Here is a 22,137-nt window from a genome sequence, read left to right as displayed (position 1 = left end):
GTCAGGCTAGTAGTACTTTCCTTCACAATGGGCAAACAGTCTCACATTCACACTTTATCACAATCAACAAATAGTTTTACATTTTACTACAATGAACAAACATAAACATTCCCACATTTTTATCACAGGCCGCTTCTTCTATTCCTTTTATGCATTAAGCTACCAAGATTTTCTGAAAGATCGGTTGAACAAGAGTTTCCTTTAATAAAATGTATTTATTTACGTTTCTGATTTAGAATCTACCCTGCTGCTGAGGCGCTCGATTGCAACACGGTAACTCAGGCCGCCTGGTGACTTCCAGCAGTTCAAGAGCCGCCCTGCCCCGCCAGGCGCTGCAGGACTGCTGGGGGCAGCGGGCTGGCGCGGCGACCCAAGCACTGCGCAACCGGCGAGAAGCGGCAGCACGGCGGCACGGAGCCTTTGCGGGGCGGGGCGGGGGGGGCACGGCGGCGGTGACGCGCGGCGCGGAGAGGCGTTGCTCTCGCGAGAGCGCGGAGGCGCGCGGCCAACGGCGGCCGCTCCCCATAAAAAGAGGGACGCGGCCCGGCCCCCGCACTCTGCGGCGGCGCGCGAGATCGCTGGCGGCGGTGGTGAGGGCGGGCTCCTTCCTGGGTGAGTACCGCCCGGCTCTCGTCGGCCGTCTGGGGCTGCGGGAGCCCTTGGCGACCTCGAGGCTGGCTCCGCAACATGGCTGAGCTCGGTGGCTGCCTGTCCGGGGGCCGCGGCTTCCCGCGCCGCGGGGCCGCCCCCGCTGCCTCCGTCATCGCCTTGGCCGCTCTGCTGCCCCCGCGGGCGGAGGGAGCCTGTCCAGTGCTCGCTGTGTTCTCTGCCCCGCACCGGCGGACGCCCTCTGGCCCTGCCTCTAGGGCGGTGTGAGGGTCCCGGGCTTCTGCGTTGCCTTTGAGGGCAGGTCTAACTGGAGGCTTCAACAGCATGCCTTTGTCGTTCTCCATTGTGAAACGGGGAAGGAGTTTTATTTCTCCCAAAGGAGAAAACTACAACGTCCTGATATTGTTGTACACGTGAAAAGGAAAACTTCTGCTGGGCTCCTTGGCAGAGCTTTCAGAACTGTGTGCTGCTGCTGCCTTCTTGTTTGTCTTTATGTGGGTTCTTCTGGAACTTGAGAAGTGGTATATGAAGCTATACAAGTATAGTGTGCATCTTTGCAGATTTAGTTCAGCCTCCCAATATTCACAGGATGATAATGAAAACACCTTGAGTTGTATGATACTGCAGTATTGGTTTCTTTTTCTATGTTTATCGGGTTTTTATAGTAAGAACTACTAGTGTTTTCTCCGTGGGAGTGCATATTGGAAGATAATTAGTGTAGGCTTGCTGACAACTCTTCACAGCCTGTTTTGGTGTGGGCTCGCTAGTAAGCACTGAACTAGCTTAAAGGAAACATACTTTGTATAGTGGAAAAGTCAGTGCTGTGGATGTTATAGGAATGCAACTTGTGAGCAAGATAAACAGTGTGAGCCTCGCATGGGCATCATGCATGGCACCAAAGCTAATGAACTCACAGAGTTTAGGGGAATAACTTGGGTGAGAATTGTGCTGACGTTACTGAAATGAGTGCTTCTTCACGGTCTTCAAAGTGTTCTCAAGATCTGGGCAACAGTGATGGTTCACATTTCAAACTTGACTCCAATATGCTAACTGGAGTGAGTAATGAGTGAAGCTGCTCATGGCAGATCCTTCATCCCTCTTTCAGACATTATAAATTAGAGGTTTGTTGAACTGTTAGCTTAAGAACAACCGTGTGGGTTTTCTTCCTAACTGGCTCTACAGTTAGGACCAATTATGTGCATTTCTCCTGGAAAAATGAACAAACTAATCCCGAAGTCATAATTCTTTGGTATTTCTGTGATGAACTGCTGTACTTCAATTCCTATTTCTTATGTATGTCATAGAATCACAGAATTACTAGGGCTGGAAAAGACCTCCAAGATCATCTAGTCTAACTGTCTACCTGCAACCAATATTTCCCACTAAACTGTGTCCCTTAGCACAACATCTAAGTGGTTCTTGAACACCTCCAGGGACAGTGATTCAACCAGCTACCTGGGCTGCCCATTCTAGCACCTGGCCACTCTTCCAGAGAAGAAATTTTCCTAATACCCAACCTGAATCCCCTGTGGTGCAGTTTGTGGCCATTTCCTCTAGTCTTATTCTTAGTTTCACAGGAGAAGAGGCTGACTCCCTCCTTGCCACCAGCTCTTTTCGGGTACTGTGTAGAAAGCTACAAGGTCTACCCTGAGCCTCCTCTTCTCCAGACTAAACATTCCCAGTTCCCTCAGCTACTCCCTGTAAGACCTGTGCTCCAGACCCTTCCCCAGCTTTATGGTCCTTCTCTGGTCGTGCTCCATGGCCTCAGTCACTTTCTTGTAATGATGGGCCCCAAACTGAGCACAGTACTTGAGGTGCAGCCTTGCCAAAGCTGACAGGGGAATGGTTGTCTGTGCTTCTACTGGCAGCACTATTTCTGATACAAGCCAGGATGCCATTGGCCTTCTTGGTTATCTGGACACACTGCTGGCTGTCTTGCTTTGCTTATCAGAAGCAAGAAGGTCTGTGATGATATGTATACCCAACATGAGATTAAGACTCAGAATGAGGTCAAATATTTGCCCAACCTGTTTGTTATAAAAGTCTTGGTTAGCTAAGCCTGGGGATGGGAAGAGGGATGAAGAAAGCGGTAATTAAAAGATAGAAAATAAAAGTGAGGTCTTGTTATAAGAATGTAGAGGTAGCTCCCGCCACAGTGTTGCAGTGTTTGGTGATTTTGGGAACCCACAACACAGGAAAAAGAGAAGCACGTGCCCCTGTTTCTGTGGAATCCTTATATATATATCTGTACAGTCCGGTGCAGGCTTATCAACATCAGAGAAGCCAAGGGGCCCACACAAGGCTGAGCCACCACATCTTGGGGAGTTGTCTGGAATGTGACAGGCATTGAGATATTCCTCTTATCTTCCTTGTTCCTGACACCCCTGTGTAGGCAGAGACATCTCCAGTTGTCCTTGCATTCCACAGCAATCTATGAGCCAAAAGGAGTTTATTATATGGTGTCTCACACTGGCTCATGTTTAGCCAAGCATCTACCAACACCATAGGTCTGTTTCTTCTGCAGTCTTTCAGCCACTCTGCCCCAGGGCTGTGTCCTACTTGTATTGCCTGACCCAAAGAAAGCAGTTAAGAAATAAAGCTTTTAAACTTTAAATTATTGCAGTAGAATGTAGCTCTTGCTTGTGAGAAAATTCGCATCTTTAACCCTCTTGATCTTTGGGGTTGATTACAAAAGAGTTGTTGGTTTGAAAGCCTGGTGTTTAGATAAAGTTGTTTTTGAGGATATGCTAACTCCGATATACTCCTCTCATAGGCTCTGTAAGATTCAAGACCTGAAAAAATGGCATTAGCAGCAATTGATCCACAACAGGTAAGTTCAAGTTAGTGCAATAGTGTTTTGTTTTTTTACTGTCTAGCTTAGAAAAATGAGTCAATTAACTTCTTTCTTCTTAAACAGAACATTGTATCGAGGGTAGCAAACCTTCCTTTGGTGAGCTCCACCTATGATATGGTGTCCACAGCCTACATCACCACAAAAGATAACCATCCCTACTTGAAGTCAATGTGTGAGATAGCAGAGAAGGGAGTGAAGACAATTACTTCAGTAGCCATGACTAGTGCTATGCCTATCATCCAGAAACTGGAACCACAAAGTAAGGCTAACATGGGATTGCTGGTAACTTTAATTCAGCTGATTGTTGTGTTTTTTTTTTTTTTACATCCAGATATGCTTACAGTTTAGCATGGCTGTACTGGCTTGCAGCTGACTGAACCTGCTGCATTGTTTGTTGAGTAACTGATGTAGCTGATTACACAATGGGTATGATTTGGGGAGGGGAAATTCCAAATGCCAAGCAGATTGAAATTTTTTTGGCACTGAACTGACTGGCTCCTCTTGACTTGCAAGGTGATTACGTGGTCACTTGCTCAACACCTTCCTCTCCTTTCACCTACTTTCAAGTGCTACTTTGTACTTTCTCTCACAGAGAACAACTTGTGGTTAAATTTGGCAACTGTGTCACAAGGCTGTTGTAACCAGGACCCTTAGTTTCCTAATCTGGCGAAAGGCCAGGTGCCTCAGCTTGTTACAACAGTTGCTTGTAAGGTCTAAGAGAAGACTTTGTGTCAGCAAGTTGAGTTTGTTTTCGGAATGGTAAAAGCTGCCTTCTTTTGAGGCTTAGTTGCCTCAAATCTCACTGAAAAGGGGGAAGAAACTATTCTAAGTGTGCTGTTGCATGAGCTCCAATTAAACAAGAAATATCAGCTGGAATTAAGGCAATCCAAAACCTTAAATCAACTATTATTTCTTCTATAGTTGTGGTTGCCAACAACTATGCATGTATAGGTCTTGATAAAATTGAAGAGAGACTTCCTATACTGAATCAACCCACTGACAAGGTAAGTCCTTTCCATGTACATATTTTAAGTAGAGGACATGTGTATTATTCGTATTTTCTGTTATCTCTAAAAATGCAAGGAGGAGAGTTTCTATAAACTGCACTTGCTAAATAGATTAGAAGCCATGAGATAAAGGGGGTTTCTGTAGAACAGATTCTTGCTTTTGGAAGATCATTAAGTCCCGTTTATTTTTTCTTTAGAAGAAGTTAGCCCACTGTTTGACATAGATGTAGCTGTTCTTCACTGGTGGGCTTCTATTTTTTTGAGTATTTTTTCCTGTGTGATATGAAGCAGGATGTGTGATTTACATTACTAAAGAGTATTGAGCTGAAGTCTGCATGGTTGTCATATTTTTTGTTGTCTTATATTTATGCTTTTAATGCAGTTTACTCTTAGGTAACTGAGACTTGTAAAAGCTTTAGCATAATTGTTTCTGGGGTTATGTAGCTCTCTCTAGCAAATTTTATTTATTTTTGTGAACTAACCTATTTCCTTTGGCAGGTTGTTGCCAATGCTAAGGGCGTAGTTGTTGGAGCCAGAGAAGTTGTAACAACTACTGTGACTGGTGCCAAGGAAACTGTTGCTCACAAAATCACTGGAGTTGTGGGCAAGACTAAAGAAGCAGTGCAAGACAGTGTAGAAATGACTAAGTCTGTTGTAAATGGTGGCATTAACACTGTCTTGGGAAGTCGTGTGGTGCAAATGGTGAGCAGTGGAATGGACAGTGCTCTCACTAAATCGGAGACCCTTGTAGACCAGTACCTCCCACTTACGGAAGCAGAACTAGGTAAGGCCAATTCAAGGTTTAATTTTGTTGGTATACTCATACTGGAGAAAAATAAGCAATCGTCTGTTTATTAGTTGCTCACAGTGGAAAGGGGGCGTGTGCTTCCCAAACTGCCTTGCTAATTGATAGTCAAGTAGAATGAATGTTAGGCTCCCATACTTTAGAATTCTATCAACTAAACCTCTAGTTAAGACTATAAACAAGTCCAGTATTCAGTTGTTACTAAGCAAATGAAATTGTCTCACACATCTAAGGCTTTCTTCCACTGGTCAATCTGCTTCCTTCCCAATTACCTAGAAAGAGAAGCTGCGAAAGTTGAAGGTTTTGAAGTTGGAGTTCAAAAGCCAAGTTACTATGTTCGACTAGGATCTCTGTCTTCAAAGTTCCGTGCACGTGCCTACCAGCAAGCCTTAAACAAAGTGAGAGATGCTAAACAGAAAACCCAGGAGACAATTTCTCAGCTCCACAACACTGTTAGTCTGGTAAGTTTAAGCTTTCACTTTAGGTATGAAATGCAAATGTTGGTGTAGTGTTAGAGTACAGAGAGAAGTGACATGGGAAAATGGGATTGCTCCCTGATTAAATGCATTTTCAAAATATTATGAACTTCACACTTGGTGCTTTTCACAACCAGACAGGAGAGATTCTAAATCGAACTGATCTGCAAACAAACTACCAGGTGCTTTTAATTTCAAGCATTGCAGAAATACAAATAATATGTTTTTAAAAAAAAAAATATTACTTTTTTGATATAGTTCAGAGAACAATGTGTCTTGCAATTTGGAAACACTTCAGTGCTTTACGTAATTCCTCTATATTTTAAAAAATGTAGGATTCTTCATGGGCTTGCTCTTCTTGCTGTGGGTGTTTGAGCATTCCTGGGTACTTCAGTAATCTGATCCTAACTACATACTTTTATGTGCAACACAAACTGTACATAAAGTTATGGCCTTCTATATTCTTCCAGTTCCTTTGTGTAAGAAACTAGTGGGGGAGTTGTAAAATAGTTAAGGTAGAGAAAGAGAAGTAAACTGCTTCCAGTTTTCTAGTTTTCTCTTTGAATAGAAGCAATGTGCTACATTCCCCAAGTCACTTATCCTAAATCTCAGGTGCTTAAAGGGTTACAAAGCCCTAATGAAACTGTTTTGGACTCTTTCTTTACTTCCTTGTTTGGCTGTATTTCAGATCGAGTATGCCAGAAAGAACATGAATAGTGCCAATCAGAAACTTCTTGGTGCTCAGGAAAAGCTTTATCAATCCTGGGTAGAATGGAAGAAAAATACAGGTCAAAATGATGGTGATGAATCGCATAGTGCTGAGGTAAATAGATGTAAATGTAAACTAGAAATAAATGGATTGCATACTGTCAAGGTAATACTGGCAAACTGTCTGTATACTGAACAACATCTTAACAGCACAGAATACTTATGTGCAAATGTGGAATCTGACCGCTGAAGCTCAAGGCAGCTGCTAGTGATTACTATGAAATGTAGGGGATATCCTAACTCTTAAACAAGCCTAATTCTCTGCAAGCACTACAGGATTCATTGTCTTTTCAAAAGAATAGTCATTCTGCTTGATATATGAACTTGTTTGGATATTCATATCTAGATCAGCCAGGATTCACTTACCTTATGGCCAGACCAGAAATAGCAGTTTGTTAGTATAAAGCATTTGACAAATAAACTTGTATGGAGCTTTAAACAGTGGCTCATGGAGTAGAATAGACTTACTTGCTGTGATTTCTTATCCAGGGATAACACAAGAGCTTGCTTATCTGTTGCTAGGTAGAAGCTATCAATGTTTCTGTTCCACAAAGTACTTGAACATTAAAGAAATCAAGTACTTTCAAGTTATCTCTGACTCTTCATTCTTAAACATTATTACATTATCTTCTATATCTTTTATCCTTGTTGTTCTCCCTTGTCTCTTGAGCAACAAAGCTAGTTATAGTCATAAAAACATACTGACGGGCTGTCATGCTTTTGTTTCTAGCACATTGAGTCAAGAACTCTAGCTATTGCGCAGAGCCTCACTCAGCAGCTTCAGACCACCTGCCTCACACTGGTTACAAGCATTCAGGGGCTGCCACAGAGTGTGCAGGATCAGGTTTACAGTGTTCGCTCAATGGCTGGTGATGTCTACGAAATCTTCCGATCAGCATCCTCCTTCCAGGAACTATCAGACAGCTTTCTTACTACTAGCAAAGGACAGCTGAAGAAAATGAAGGAGTCTCTGGATGATGTGATGGATTATCTTGTTAACAACACACCACTCAACTGGCTGGTAGGTCCATTTTACCCACAACTGCCTGGCACTCAGCATGCTGAGAACGAAGGTGAAGGGGAGAAAAATTCCAGCCAGGAAGACAAACAGCTTGAACACAATATTGAGTAAACTGCACAGCATGTGTGTACCCCGCAGACCAGCCAAACAAGTGACGTTTAACAACTGTAGCTGTCAAAAAGCCTTTGAGAAAAAACTTGGGGTGGTGAGAAGAGACTCTCTCTCACAAATGAGTTGTAAAGCTATTCTTAAACATGTGATTAAGTGCCTAAAAATTGGCAGCTTACAGTTGTCAAGATGCCTTGTTTGTCTGTGAAGTCAAGAAACCTCACCTTGCTTATTAACGGTACTAATAGTCTTACTCTAGATATATTGCAATTAAAAGCATTTCATTTGTTGTTTAATTTCTTATTAGAATAGTCATAGAATGGCTTGGGTTGGAAAGAATTTCAAGGATCATCAGGTTGCAAGCCTCCTGCTGCAGGAAGGGTTGCCAACTGCTAGATCAAGCACTAGACCATATTGCCTGGGGCCACATCCAACCTGGCCTTGAATGCTTCTGGGATGAGCCATCCACAATCTCTCTGGACAACCTGTTCCAGGGCCTCACCCACCCTCTCAGAGGAAAAACTTCCCCTGGCATCTAGTCTAAATCTTTCCTCCTTTAGTTTAAAACCATCCCCTCTTGTCCTATCACTATCTACTGGTGTAAAAAAAAAAAGTTGATTTCCCTTCTGTTTATAATCCCTGCCTTTAAGTACTGGTAGGCCATAACAAGGTCTCCTCATAGCTTTCTCCAGACTGAACAAGCCCAGCTTCTTCAGCCTGCCTTCATATGAGAGGTGCTCCCATCCTCTGATCATCTTTGTGGCCCTCCTCCAGACCATCTCTAAAAGCTCAATATCTTCCCTGTGCTGGAGGCCCCAGACCTGGCCACAGTATGCCATGTGGGACCTCATAAGGGCAGAGTAGAGAAGGATGCTAACCTCCCTCACCCTGCTGACTACCACTCTTCTCATGGAGCCCAGAGTACCGTTTGCCTTTCAGGCTGCAAGGGCACACTGTTGGCTCATGCTAAGTTTTTCATCTACCAGGACCCCTCAATCCTTCTTGACAGAGCTACTTTCAAGAAGTTCTCGCAGTCTATATACATATCTGGGATTACCCAAGTGCAAAACCTTGCACTTTGCTTTGTTGAGCTTCGTTAAGTTCACAGGGGCCCGCCTTTCAAGTTTGAGGTCTGTCTGGATGACATCCCTTTCTTCTGCCATATCAACTGCACAGTTGGTGTCATCAGCAAACTTGCTAAGGGTGCACTTGATCCAATCATCTATGTTGCTGATAAAGATGTTAAAAAGTACTTGTCCTAAGACAGACCCTTGGGGAATGCCACTCATTGCTAGCTTCCACCCGGACATAGAGCCATTGACCATAACCCTCTGGTTGTGACCTTCCAACCAAGCCCTTATCTACCAAATAGTTCACCCTTCAAATCCATATCTCTCCAATTTAGAGATAAGGATGTGATGGGAGGCCATGTTGAAGGCCTTGCAGAAGTCCAGCATGTAATAGCCTTACATGCTATGAAATGCATTTAAAAGCTTTGCATTCTAGCTAGGTATACTTAGATTCTGTATTTGCTGAAGATTATGCATCTGATTATTATTTTCTATCTGGTTGTCTCAAATGAACTGCTGCATAATTCATGAAAATAAGTGCAGAAATCCAAAGCTGGAAGTGGGGATTCTGACTGAGTCAGCTGGAGTTACTTAAATGCTGTGCCAGTGCTCGTACTAACACTACAATTGTATTACACAGCAACTTGACTAAATCATTATCAAAGTGTATTTTTCTTAACACAGTATTAAGACAAGATTCATGCTGTTTGTACCCAGGTGCCTGCTGTTGTATGCTTTTTTTTTGTAGCCAACGTTTTGTAATTCATTTTGTACCTTAGTAATAAATGCTTCAGTAGCCAAAGTCTGTCTCCATTTGAATGGTGTGCAAAACATGTAACTTGCTGTTCTGTGACTCCTTCAAACTGGGTCTGAGAGAAAGCAAGCTTGCAATGCAAAAGTAGACATTAAAAATGTGTTTGTGTGTGTATATATGTGTATAGATAAGTAATGCTGCAGCATTTTCTTCCTCCTTTTGAGTTCCTTTGTACCCTTCCATTCAGTCTTTGCTTGACTGTTGCATTTTTTTTTGGTGCTTATTGTTACCTGCCTTTAATGATCTAGGCTGTGAACTTGCTGATGGCCTTACAGTGACTAGAAAGGATATAGACAAAAGTCAACATAACATTCCCTTCCCTTTAGGTGTTTTTTGTGTATGAGACTCCCAGCTACCTGCTTTGACTGCTGGCTCCTTGTAACCAGTATAAATTATTAATTTCTTTAACTTTATGTACCCTCTTCTGAACCTGACAAATATGAATTTAACACTTAAAACTTTGGAGTTGTTCACCATTAAGTCTTGTGATTCCTTACTCTGGAAGGGAATTACTGTCACCCAGAAAAAAGCTTCCTTGGTTTAGAGCTCTCCAGGTAAATTTTGTGCTCTGTGCATTGCAGTCATTTAATGTAGCAATGATGGTCTTGGCTTCAAGGAGGTCATCAAATAGTGTGATGCAAAACTGGAGTTTAAAGTAAGTCTGTCACCTAGTCAGAGATACGTATAGGTGGCACGTTGATACATGGAGCAATCCCTCCTTCCTTGTATGGTTATGAGCACTAAAGCAACTTGTATACAGTCTAGTCTTCTTGTGGGATTGGACTAGAACTTTTTGAATGTTTACAGTCTTGTTTACTGTATTTTTTAATGACTGAGGACTGTAGATCAAGATTCCAAATCATATCAGATAAGATATGTAAATGGCTCACTGTCTGAGGACTGAGAAGTAAACAGTAGCAGTTGATATTACTGCAACAGTAATATCTTTCTGTTCTGCCTTAAGTTGCACTGCGGGATGATATTCTTTTAGAAGGTTGTCTAGCTTCATTAATTACCAGCAAGAAGACAAAATAGAAAGCAAGTCAAGTCCTGAGAAATATTAATCTCACCATGTATTGTTGGGTAGTTTCTGTGTCAGTTATTTTGACTTTTTACAGCTGAACTACAAGTGGTGTCCATGAACAGGAATGTCTGGTTAGGTATTTACATGATGTTTGGGCTGGCAGTCTTTCGTACCACAACACTGTACAAAAATTTCGTATCATTCTACTGAGGATTCTTTTTTAACTTGCATAGAAAGTAAGTGTACAGAATATTAAGGAATTAGGAACACTTGGTGGAAGAGAGGCTAAATAATAGTGAAGTAATATGTTCCTGATTTATTATATTAAATACAAGTCCTTGGATTTAAATTATTAGATTTTTCCTAATGATGAGCACTCAGTGCTTGAACTGAACCGCAGCACTAACTGGTGTGGATGTGTTCTTGCTGGTAATCTAGATAGCTTATCCTTGGACTCTACTGTAATTACAAGACTCCAAATAAAATTTGGTGCCTTTTCTAGCACAGCTAGAAAGAATGTCTACTAAACAGTCATATTTTTGCAATAGCATATGAAAACCTGTGGACTGAAATTGACTGACATTCTAATAACTGCTGAAAACTCAAATGGAAGGAGGAAAGCCTAAAGTATTAACAAGAGCCTACTCATAAGTTGTCCCTGTAATTTTACTTGTTTCTTCATTATTGGATATATCAAACAGTTCAGATACACTACACAGAAACTTAGAATCATCAATTTAGAATACTTTTAATTCAAAAAACACATGAGTGTTCTGTTTGGGCTAGACAGCTCTGACATCTTACAGAATCATAGACTTGCTTGGGTTGGAAGAGACCTCAAATATGTTCTTTGATTCATACTAGTTGAAACTTCCTTTTTCACTTTCCAATCTCATTTAACAGAGAGCTGTTATATTGTTACTTATCATAGGCTGAAAAGTGTTAAACACAAGCATTCACAAAAAAACTCCACCTAGTATGAAAGTTTCACAAGCATATCAGTAGCAGCATACATATTGGCAAAATCCAAATTACAAGATTTGTGTAAGCAAGGGACTTGCTGGGTAACAGCTAGTTTGCCTCAAACTGAAAAAAATGTGGAAAGCTTTTTGAAATCTGTTTTGAAAGCTGTTTGAGATCTCTTCTGTAGATCACGATTTCTTGTAGTATTTTCTAAACTGAAGCTTATAGTAATACTATGGAGCTAATGAAATAGTGAAAGAATTTAGGAACAACTGATGGATCATATCTGTGTTTTAAAAATAAACAGCTCTTCAGTTAAAGCAAAAAAAAAAAAAATAACAAAAAAACAACCAAAATAACCCTCATCTAAGCCAGCTGGTTAAAAAGAGACATAAAAACAGAAAGTTGAGCTTAATTTGCTTACTTTTTAAGCATGATCTGTTCATTATGTGCATAATCAGCAAATATTAAATGGAGCAGCTTGCTGGTGGTACTGGCAGTGTTTTGTTAAAGTTTTGTTAAATTACTGACTGAAAATTGATCTCTTTTGGATAATATGGTCTCTGATGACTAAAGACAAGTTCTTGTTCTGAAAACGTACAAAATAAAAACTAGTTCTCAAATTGCTAGTGTCTCAGATTTAAAAAAAAATAAGCAAGAAAAAGAAGTATGTGTTCAAAATTAAGTTAGTATGATATTAACATCTGATTTCTAGGAGAGCAGAACTGCTGAAGTATTTTTTTGCACGTTTCCATGCAAGGATTCTGTAAGCTTTATGCTTGTCCATGTAAGAGGATCTAACAGAATCTTATGGAGGAGTGATATGAGGAAGGGTCATATTCTTTATTGCATACACTGACTTACTAGTTTGTTTCAACTTCTTATCAACTATGAAATGAGAGTATAACTAAACACAAAGGTGATATGAAAGTGAAGGTCCTTACGTAAGCGAGCCTGTAACATCAGGAGTTTGCATTGCTTTGGCTACATTGGTGCAGATTGTAGCATGTTCTCTTTTAAAATAATTTAGCATGTTCAAAACTGAGATAAATGATACTGAGACAAGCCCTGTTTTGCTCTGCTGCACCAATACACTGCAATTTAAAATTGTTTCATGGCTATGAACATCTTACAGGTATGTTAATGGAGTAAATTGCTTATAGCATATGTGCTAAGGAAATTAAGAAAACACAAACTTCAGTCGGAGAGGTTGATTACCATATGATCAATAGGATCAACATGGATAGAAATATAATAGCAGTATCTTGTTCCTAGGTTATAGTGAAAGTTACCACTGGTCAGATGTAGATATTGAGCATGGTTGTGTGCCCTAATCAGTCTAAATACAGAATCACGGAGTGGTTTGGATGGAAGGGACATTCAGATCCAACCCTCTTGCCATGGACAGGAACACTTCACACTAGATCAGGCTGCCCAAAGCCCCGTCCAGCCTGTTTAGGACTGTTCCATGTCTACTGTAAAATCTTGTCTTCTAAACAACTGATTTATAGCTTGCATAATATTTGGTCTTAATACCAAGTGTTTGTGACTGAGCATATTTCACTCTGTATTTAGTATTTTGGGTCTGATTTCTAGAGATGCTGAGCATCTTCATCTCTTGATTTCAGTCAGGAGTGCTACAAAATTTATTTAGTTCTACTTTTGAATTTATTTAAATTTTGTTCCTACGCAGGTTCCAGATTTCACTATTACAGACCTGTCTTCAGAGTCAGATGATATCCCAGACATTTTGGATTTGGATGAAGAAGATCAGCAAGACTTTTCACGCACAAATGGTCCATACACTACAGGGCAAAGAGCTGAATGAAGAGAAACAGAAAAATGTATTTTTTGATACATTGCATTTTTGCCATGTTTAACTTATATTTTTCCTTTTAAAAGTCTAATCTACCTAGCTTTGGACTTTTTTTTTTTTTCTAATCAGTGCTGTTTCTTTTAGCTGCATCAAAGCTCTAACTACTCCTCCTAAGGACTGCATGCTAGATTAATTCATTAGCTTTTGGTCCCGCTCTACAAGCCAAGTGTAGCCTAATGAGCACATCTAACGTTCTAATATTTGTTAAATATTTGTATTGCTGGTTGTTCTCCTGTTGGCAACAGCCAAGAGAACACCCCAGTGCTTTGCATACAGGGCTGCCAACAAAAGGAGTTTATGAGGATTTGCCCCACAGCTTCTTCCAGTCTTCGCAAAAAAGCTCTTCTGTGTCTACCTCTTTGCTGCTGGGAGGGGCAGGAGACTTTGGCTGTCTCAGATTCTCTCAGGTTCATTTTTTTAGGCTCTGTGCCCTAACAGCATAGAGTAGGGTCTCTTTGGATAGGTGCTTTGTGCACAACAGGATATTCCTTCCTCCACTTTGCCTTCTGTGTGCAAAAATGCTGGCCATCCTGACGCTGTCAGTGGTGAGGCCTCAGGAGAGGGTGAACGCTTAAAAAGGAAGTGGAGCAGGAGTAAGGATGGCAGCTAGAAACGGAGGGGGAAGATACTGGGAAGTGTGAGGGACTACAGAAGGGAAAGGTAGAAGCAGACTTGTGACAAAAAAAAAAAGAAAAAAAGTCAAGAAAGCAAATTGAAGGTAGGGGCGTTTCTGTTGTCAGTGATAATCTTTTCATGATCAAATAAACCCCGGGTTAACCATTTGCTAGGAAATGCCGAACCCGCCCTAGCGCGCACACAGTGCTTCCTGAGCGAGCGGAGCCGGCCGGGAGCCGCTCGCTGCGTTTCTCTGGGGATCACACCGCGCCTGGGCGCGGGGGCAGCGCGTCTGGGGGCGGGATCCGCGCCTCCTCCCCGGCCGCGTCCGGCCACTGAAATGCCTTGAAATAAAAGACTGAACTGCACAGCCTGCTGTCGGTGCGAGTTTTACTTAATTTTCGCCGTGAGACTATAAAATCACCTGAGCCGGAGGGGCCGCTTCAAGTCACCCCGCCGCAGGCCTCCCCTCGCCTTCGGCCCGTGGCGCGGCGGCGGCTGGGTCCTTCTGCGCCTGCGCTGCCGCTCCCAGCTGTGCCCGGACTCCAGTTCCCAGCATGCAGCGCGCCAAAGGGGCTCGGAGCTTGGCGTCACCACCAGTAGTACGCGCCTCGATCCTGCCCAATCAGCGCACGCGCGAGGTCTCGCGGCTCCGCGGCGCGGCGATTTCGGGCGGGAAGCGGGAGATGGCGGCGTGGCTGTTGGGGTAGGCGGCCGCCGCCAGACGACCGTTCTGCGTCTTCCTTAATCAAAAGGCGTTCTCAGCGGCTCCCGGACACCATGGGCGCGGAGTGGGAAAAGGAACATCTCTGGCTCTACCTGCTGGCTCTGGGCTTCGATCCGGCGGCTGCCGAGAAGGCTTCGGCCACCAACCTGCGGCTGGGAGTGTAAGGCTGAGGGGCGGCTGGGGCCGAGGGGGGCGCGGGGGCCCTGCTGGTGCTGCCGGCCTCGAGCGCGGCTCCGCGCCTCCCGGGGCGGCTCTCCGTGGCCCACCGGAGCTCTGCGTGCTTCGGAGATGTCTGGATTGCTTCAGTATTTAATTTATAACTCGTTACACTTAAACGTAAAATAATGTTCTGCGTTAATCTTAACTGATCGGTTAAATGCTCTGTAAGCTCGGCAGCCTTGCTGCTTTCCATGTGGCTGTGTGTCTGTCTGTTTTTAGGGCTGCGTTTGACACGCCGAACTACAGCGCTTTCCACGTCGTTGCCCAGTTCTTGTTTGCTAAGCTGGACAGGAAGCGGGCAGAAAACACTTTCAGGTGAGAGAGTGTCTTGTTCAGTCCGTGCTGTGCATGTCATACAGAATATAGTGTAGCAGTTAGTGAGGGGAAAAAAGCGATCTCTTAAGGGATATTGTAGGAAAAGGTCATGCTTTCAGCAGATTTATTTCCTCTTTATCAATACTCTATAAATTTGCCTTAGATACAGTGGCTGTACTTTAGTAAGTTTAGTAAATGTTTCTACAGCTGCAAAGTAATCTGTCTCTGCCTTTTGTTTCCCTCACCAAACGTTGAGTAACTTCTCCCGGTTACGGATTGCTGTTAAAAATCTTCAGCGTGATGAGAATCCTAACTTGATGTTTTCTGATGTGACTGAACTGCTTTAGCTTACCCATTAAAGAAACTGTGGGGGAAAGACTGCTGTTACAAAAGCTGTAAGCCTTCAGACTGCTTTTTCTGAGTCTGAAACAGCTAGACAAATCTGTCTCTGAAAAAGTCCATAACTCACACCAGGAAAACCTTGTAGTTTAATAAACTTCTTGCTATTCTCGGTCTGGGCATCAGGCATCATTCTCGGGAGGCATCACAGAAAAATTCCTTAACAATTACAGCATGTGAACTATGTAACTGAATATTTGAACATATATTAAAATAGCTTTTTTTCTTTTTCTTTTTTTTTCCTCTCTTCTCTCCCATGGCCTCTTTTAAAATGGAAAGGAACTGTTTGCTTCCAGATGTAAAATCTTCAGGCCCTGAATTCAGGAAACTGTGCAACTCATGGCTAAAAGAAATTGCAGTAAGTGTTATGAAGAGTGGAAGCTGATTGTCTGTTGGTTTCTCTGCCGTCATTCTTTCTTTGCTGTTGGTTGCTCTGAAAGAACATAACTGAGTTTTTAATCAAAGGAATAGGTTTTAACTGGTGCCTTATTTCACGTAGCGTATCATAGCCTTCCTTAACAAAAGTTGTGTTATGACAGAGGTTGAATCTTGGATCCAAAAACTGCTGTGTATTGCTTCTGGTTGATCATATTTGGTGGTTATGGAATCACAGAATATCCTGTGTTAGAATGGATCCAAAAGCCTGTATGAGAATCCTTGCATGGATGAGGCTAAAGAGGTTGCTCTGAAAGTAATGCCTCCTGTGTATTTCCTTGGAAACTACAACAGATGAAAAGAGCACAAGAGACACTGATTTAAGAGCAGCCCTTATAATTTGCTCAAACTTGGGAGATACTTAGTAAAATTAAGTGAAAAAGTATTTATTATTGTAAAAGTGATTTCAAATACTTGAAAAACTTAATATTACTCTTTACACACAGGGAAATTTGACTATAAAGTTTAAGGCAACTGTTCTAAAGGAAAAGAGACAAAATTTCTTGTTTTAGACATCACTGACTTATTAAGCCTTCTCATGCTGCGTTTGTTTTAATAGGAGATCATAGAATCATAGAATGGCCTGGGTTGAGAAGGACCTCAAAGATCATCTAGGTTCAACCCCCCTGCTGTGTGCAGGGTCGCCAACCACTAGACCAGGCTGTCCAGAGCCACGTCCAGCCTGGCCTTGAATGCCTCCGGGGATGGGGCATCCACAACCTCCTTGGGCAACCTGTTCCAGTGCATCACCACCCTCTGTGAAAAACTTCCTCCTAATATCTAACCTAAATCTCTCCTGTCTCAGTTTAAAACCATTCCCCCTTGTCCTGTCACTATCCACCCTCCTGAACAGTTGTACCCCCTCTTGTTTATACGCTCCTCTTAAATATTAAAAGACCACGATGAGGTCTCCCCGGAGCCTTCTCTTCTCCAAACTAAACAAGCCCAGTTTCCTCAACCTTTCTTCATAGGAGAGGTGCTCCAGCCCCCTGATCATCTTGGTGGCCCTCCTCTCAACTCGTTCCAAGAGCTCTGCATCTTTCTTGTGCTGGGGCCCCCAGGCCTGGACGCAGTACTCCAGATGGGGCCTCACAAGAGCTGAGTAGAGGGGGACAATCACCTCCCTCTCCCTGCTGGCCACTCCTCTTTTAGTGCAGCCCAGAACACAGTAGGCCTTCTGGGCTGCAAGAAATTTGGTCTTTATGTACTCAAGCATTTTTCATTTTGTGTAACGGCAGACAAGATGAAATCCACCAATAAAAAATACCTTAGTAAGATCAAAGTAGAACAAAGTACATAGATAAGTGATCTCGGCAGAAAATATGAAAGAAAGCCTGAATGGTTTTGAGAGGCAGGGATTACTGGTAAGAATGGGAAGGGCAGGAATTTCTAGCATTTACTTAACATTAGACTTTGCCTTGAAACTAATGTTTTTATATGGAACTAAGGGTAGTGAAAGAACGTTCAGAAAATGTTAGTCTCTTTCTTAGACTAGAACAATCATCAGATATAGTGACAAAGCAGATTAGCTTTTCATTGGAATTGCTAGCAAGTAGGATGCAGTGTTTCTGTGCTCTTTGTACACAAATGTTTGGTGGCTGTTTATAGCTATTATTTCTTTGACTAATTTTGTGTTTAAAATCTATTTCACATCTAGAGTAAACAGAAAAGTGGTCTTCCTCGAGTTGGAACTTCTTTGTTTCTTTCTCCTACTGGTCGTAAATTTATTCACCTAATGTATCAGTTTGCAAGGCATGTAGTAGTTGAGGATCTGAGAAAGAGCTCTGCAGGTAAGCTGCCATGGAATTATTCCTTTTATCATTGACAGTTAATCTGTGAAGTCTTTAATGTATGCCGAAAGCTGAAAGTAGGTCTGTGTCGGTTGCTTAGTTCAAAGTCTTTCACAGAGTTGCTATGGCTTGCATAGAGTTTGTAGAGCAATACAGATTGTTTTGCTTACTGTTACTTTGCAAATCTTGGTGCTAGATTCATGTGCGTAGTGTTGTCTGTGCATGCACACAGTGATTTAGCCCAAGAGTGTTTTTTTATCACATACTCTTTTTCACAGTTTGAGGGATTTCGAAGATCTGGGCTATCTGTTCTAGGCATTTTGTGTTTCCTTGGCATAAAGAACAGGGAAAAGGTGTGAGAGGGAAGAAGGGAAAATGTACACCACAGAGAAAACTGTCAAAAAAGATAGTATACTGCATAGTCTGCTGCAGTCCAGGTAATATAGGCAACCTTATGTGTGGTTCTCTTAATTAAAACTTGGTAGACTGGGAAGTTATCTGTTTGGTAAAAGTGAATAATGCAATCCAAATATTAATTTTCATTTAGGCAGCAATAAACCTTTTGCTGAGGCTGTAAGCTTCAGTCCTGAGGATATGTGCAAGGCAGATGAAAGATACAGAGTGGCATGTAACGAACTTCTGCAGACTTTACTGAAGAAAGATTATATTATCCGAAAATATAGGCAAAAATCTCGGTGAGTAATGTGTTTAAAGAAACTGAGTATTTTCATACAAGCTTACTTTCTTGTGTGTGCTTTTGAAAGGATTTTGGCAGGATGTATCTGACGTTCTTTGTGAGTTCTGCTGAATTCATTACTTTGCTCCCCCTTTGCCTCTTTTAATTAATTGATTTTAATATACTGTTTGTAGGAAATTAGTTCTTCAGTTAGGAGATGCTATATATTGGAAGATGCAATTAACTGGTCATTAAGAATGAGTAGGGAATTCTGCATGCGTAGCACTATTTGAAGGATCTTACATTACAAGATAACTTTCAGGACATAATGTATAGTCTTTGCTTTATGTGTGGGATACATTTTATTTGTGTAACCCTTAGTTAATTCACCAAAATTAGCTCTTCTTTATTTATCTAACACTATCAGAAATATGTTTTGAATTTTGGGTGGTGCTGTATAGAGCCACGAGTTGGACTCGGTGATCCTTGTGGATCACTTTTAACTTGGGATATTCAGTGATTTGTTCTTTCTCATGAAAATCGCTCCCAGTTTGGTAAGAAAATATAATGAACTCTGTGTACAGGCACAGAGTAATTTTTCATTGGAATTTACATAATTTAGGTGAGATACTTCACATGATTGGGGTGGTATAGCGTGCAATAGCAAGCTATTTAGGAAAGAGCAGAAAAGGGGGAGGGGTTGCAGTGTAGGTGAAAGAGCAGTTTCAGTACATGGAGCTTAATTACATAAAAGGAGATCAGTCTGTTTCATGTCTTTGTATCAAAATCAGAGGTGTCACCGTGAAGGGTGACCTCTTGGTGGGTCTTTTACACATCCCTTGATTAGGGAAAGTTGATAAAGCCTTCTTCAGACAAATCAAACACATTTCAGGCCTGTAGGCTCTAATTCATACTGATGACTTCAGTTTATGCTGGTATTTGCTGGAAAGGCAGTGCAGTGGTTCATAAGCAATCTAGGCAAATTCTGTACTGCACTGAAGATGACTTCAATGCAATCACTGGGTGTGCTGAGTAGGAATGATTTTGGACTGACTGAGTTCATGAATGGTAGATCCTGCTTGACTAACCTGATTTTTTTCTATGACAAGGCAACCTGCTTAGTGAATGAAGGTAAGGCTGTCGATGTGGTCTACCTGGACTTCAGTAAAGCCTTTGACACTGTCTCCCACAGCATCCTCGTGGAGAAGCTGGCTGTCCATGGTTTGGATGGGCGAAGCCCAAAGAGTTGTGGTCAGTGGAGTTAAATCCAGTTGGCAGCCAGTCACGAGTGTGTCCCCCAGGGCTCAGTACTGGGGCCGCTTCTATTGAACATCTTTATTAATGATCTTGATGAGGGGATTGAGTGCTCCCTGAGTAAGCTTGCAGACGACACCAAGTTGGGAGGGAGTGTTGATCTGCCAGAGGGTAGAAAGGCACTACAGAGGGACCTGGATAGACTGGAACGATGAGCCAAGGTGGACCGCATGAGTTTCAGTAGGTCACAACAACCCCAGGCAACCCTACAGGCTTGGGGAGGAGTGGCTGGAAAGCTGCCTGACAGGAAGGGACCTTGGTGTGCTGATGGACAGTCAGCTGAATATGAGCCAGCAGTGTGGCATCCTGGCTTGTATCAGCAATGGTGTGGTGAGCAGGAGTAGGGAAGTCATCCTGCCCCTGTACTTGGCATTGGTGAGGTCCTACCTCGAGTACTGTGTTCAGTTTTGGGTGCCTCAGTACAGAAAGGACATTGAGGTGCTGGAGCAGGTCCAAAGAAGGGCAACAAGGCTTGTGAAGGGCTTGGAGAATATGCCCTACGAGGAGGGACTAAAGGAACTGGGGCTGTTTAGTCTGGGGAAGAGGAGACTGAGGGGAGACCTCACTGCTCTCTTCAAATACCTGAAAGGTGATTGCAGTGAGAGTGGGGCTGGTCTCTTCCCACAGGTGACAGGACAAGGAGAAATGGCCTCAAGTTGCGCCAGGGGAGGTTTAGGTTGGATATCAGGAAAAACTTCTGTACAGAAAGGGTTGTTAAACACTGGAACAGGCTCCCCAGGGAGGTGGTGGAGTCACCATCCCTGAATGTGTTTAAAAACCATTTGGATGTGGTGCTCAGGGACATGATTTAGTGATGGGTTGTTAGAGTAGTATAGTTAGGTTGCTGTTGGACTTGATGATCTTGAAGGTCTTTTCCAATCTGAGCAATTCTATGATTCCAAGGGAAACTTATCCGGGGGCATAACTGTAAATAGGAGCTTTATCATCAGTGCAGCCAAGATCACAGAATTTAAGATCAAAGGGAATGTGGGGAAGACAACTAGAGTAAAAAAGACACTGGAGTTAAGAGCAGATTTCCACTTGGCAACTGGTACGAGGTATCTTTCGGAAGGCAGGGGAGCTGAAGAGTTCTGGGGTATTCTCAGAGAAATCATTGTTGAAGCTCAGAAATGGTCCATCCTGTTCAGTGGAAGAAAAAAGGCATGCACAACAGGAAACCAACCTTTTGAAATAGTGAGCTACTGTTAAAATTTGGAGGTTAATAACTAGCATAAAGGTGACCGTGTTCCAGATATGGATATAGAAACACTTTTCAGGTGTGCAGCAATACATCTAAAAAGATGGAAGCTTAGCTGGAGCACCTGCGGGCAGGAGGCTCAAGAAAGGCTTTTATAGGTGTGTTAGTAGGAAGTGAAGTGCTGGGAAGACTTAGGTCTGTTTCTAAATGACATGGAAGGGTACGCTAAAAATGTTGCAAAGTGGGATACACAGTGCCTTTCTGCCTCCATCTTGATAGGCAAGGTCAATAATAAGGTCTATGCTACAGAGCAATGATGAACTAAACAATCACTGACTGCAGAAGAAAGTCACTCTGAGGTTCACGAGTACAAACAGATCATACACAAACCTTTGGTACTCAAGAGATGCATCCAAGGAGAGCAGAGATTTAGATGACATAATTTCAGAATTCCTTGGCCATCTCTGCAAATAAAGAAACTGATAGAAAGATGAACGAAAGAGTGAGCCCAGAGGGTGGTAATGCCTCGAATTCTAACTGGCAGCTGGTCATGAGTGGAGTTTCTCTGGAGCTGATACTGGATTATTCCTTGTTTCTGGAGTTGATCTTGAGATTGAATTATTCTTTGCTTTTTATGGAGAGTCTGGATGACAGGGAAGAGTGCACAATCAGCAGACTTGCAGGTGATGCCAAATTGTGAGGAAAGGTAGTCATGCTAGAACAAAAACAGATCATGCTGGATTTGAAAACTGGATCAACAAGAATTGTATGAGGCTTAATGAAGATGCGTGTGAAATCTGGGATTGAACAATCCTAAGCAGCTGCTTGAGCTGGTGAATTACTGACTGGGAAGCAGCTCTGCTAAAAGCATCCTGCAATGAGGATTTTGTTGGTCTACAACCTGAGCATGAGCCAGCAGTGTGCCCTGGCAGCAGTGATGACCAGTAGCATCCTGTATGTGTAAGGAGTATAGGCAGCAGAACATAGGATGGATTTATTTCACTCTGGTTTGCACTTCTTAGGCTACACCTGGAATACTGTGTTCAGTTTTGGT

At 42.5% G+C, this 22,137-nt stretch overlaps 2 protein-coding genes and 1 long non-coding RNA gene across 4 annotated transcripts in view; 2 read left to right on the top strand and 1 right to left on the bottom strand.

The window, feature by feature from the left end:
• On the top strand, positions 459 to 14,378 carry PLIN2 (perilipin 2). Of its 2 annotated transcripts, XM_021381325.1 has the most exons (9): positions 459 to 612; positions 3,383 to 3,439; positions 3,527 to 3,722; positions 4,385 to 4,467; positions 4,969 to 5,254; positions 5,552 to 5,736; positions 6,440 to 6,574; positions 7,250 to 7,540; positions 13,213 to 14,378. In XM_021381325.1, the coding sequence occupies exons 2-9, from the start codon at positions 3,410 to 3,412 to the stop codon at positions 13,345 to 13,347; spliced, it is 1,341 nt and encodes a 446-aa protein (XP_021237000.1). In that variant the 5' UTR covers positions 459 to 612; positions 3,383 to 3,409; the 3' UTR covers positions 13,348 to 14,378. The 2 variants fall into 2 exon arrangements, with proteins under 2 accessions (XP_021237000.1, XP_021237001.1); XM_021381326.1 differs by lacking the exon at positions 13,213 to 14,378 and having other exon boundaries at positions 7,250 to 11,894.
• On the bottom strand, positions 13,169 to 14,550 carry LOC110390120. Its single transcript, XR_002433576.1, has 2 exons — positions 14,435 to 14,550; positions 13,169 to 13,339 (listed from the first exon to the last, which is right to left on the bottom strand). It is a non-coding gene; the product is annotated as an uncharacterized LOC110390120 (long non-coding RNA).
• HAUS6 (HAUS augmin like complex subunit 6) overlaps positions 14,756 to 22,137 on the top strand; it is a 21,162-nt gene continuing 13,780 nt past the window's right edge. Inside the window, exons 1-5 of the mRNA XM_021381321.1 lie at positions 14,756 to 14,897; positions 15,176 to 15,271; positions 15,950 to 16,028; positions 17,763 to 17,895; positions 18,443 to 18,590. Of these exons, the coding sequence (XP_021236996.1) occupies positions 14,791 to 14,897; positions 15,176 to 15,271; positions 15,950 to 16,028; positions 17,763 to 17,895; positions 18,443 to 18,590 (563 nt within the window). The 5' untranslated portion in view covers positions 14,756 to 14,790. The remainder of the gene's footprint in view (positions 14,898 to 15,175; positions 15,272 to 15,949; positions 16,029 to 17,762; positions 17,896 to 18,442; positions 18,591 to 22,137) is intronic.

Source organism: Numida meleagris, chromosome Z, assembly GCF_002078875.1.
Source record: "Numida meleagris isolate 19003 breed g44 Domestic line chromosome Z, NumMel1.0, whole genome shotgun sequence".
Taxonomy (NCBI): Eukaryota; Metazoa; Chordata; class Aves; order Galliformes; family Numididae; genus Numida; species Numida meleagris.
Note: the sequence above shows the minus strand (reverse complement) of the source record. Positions and strands in the feature narration are given on the sequence as shown.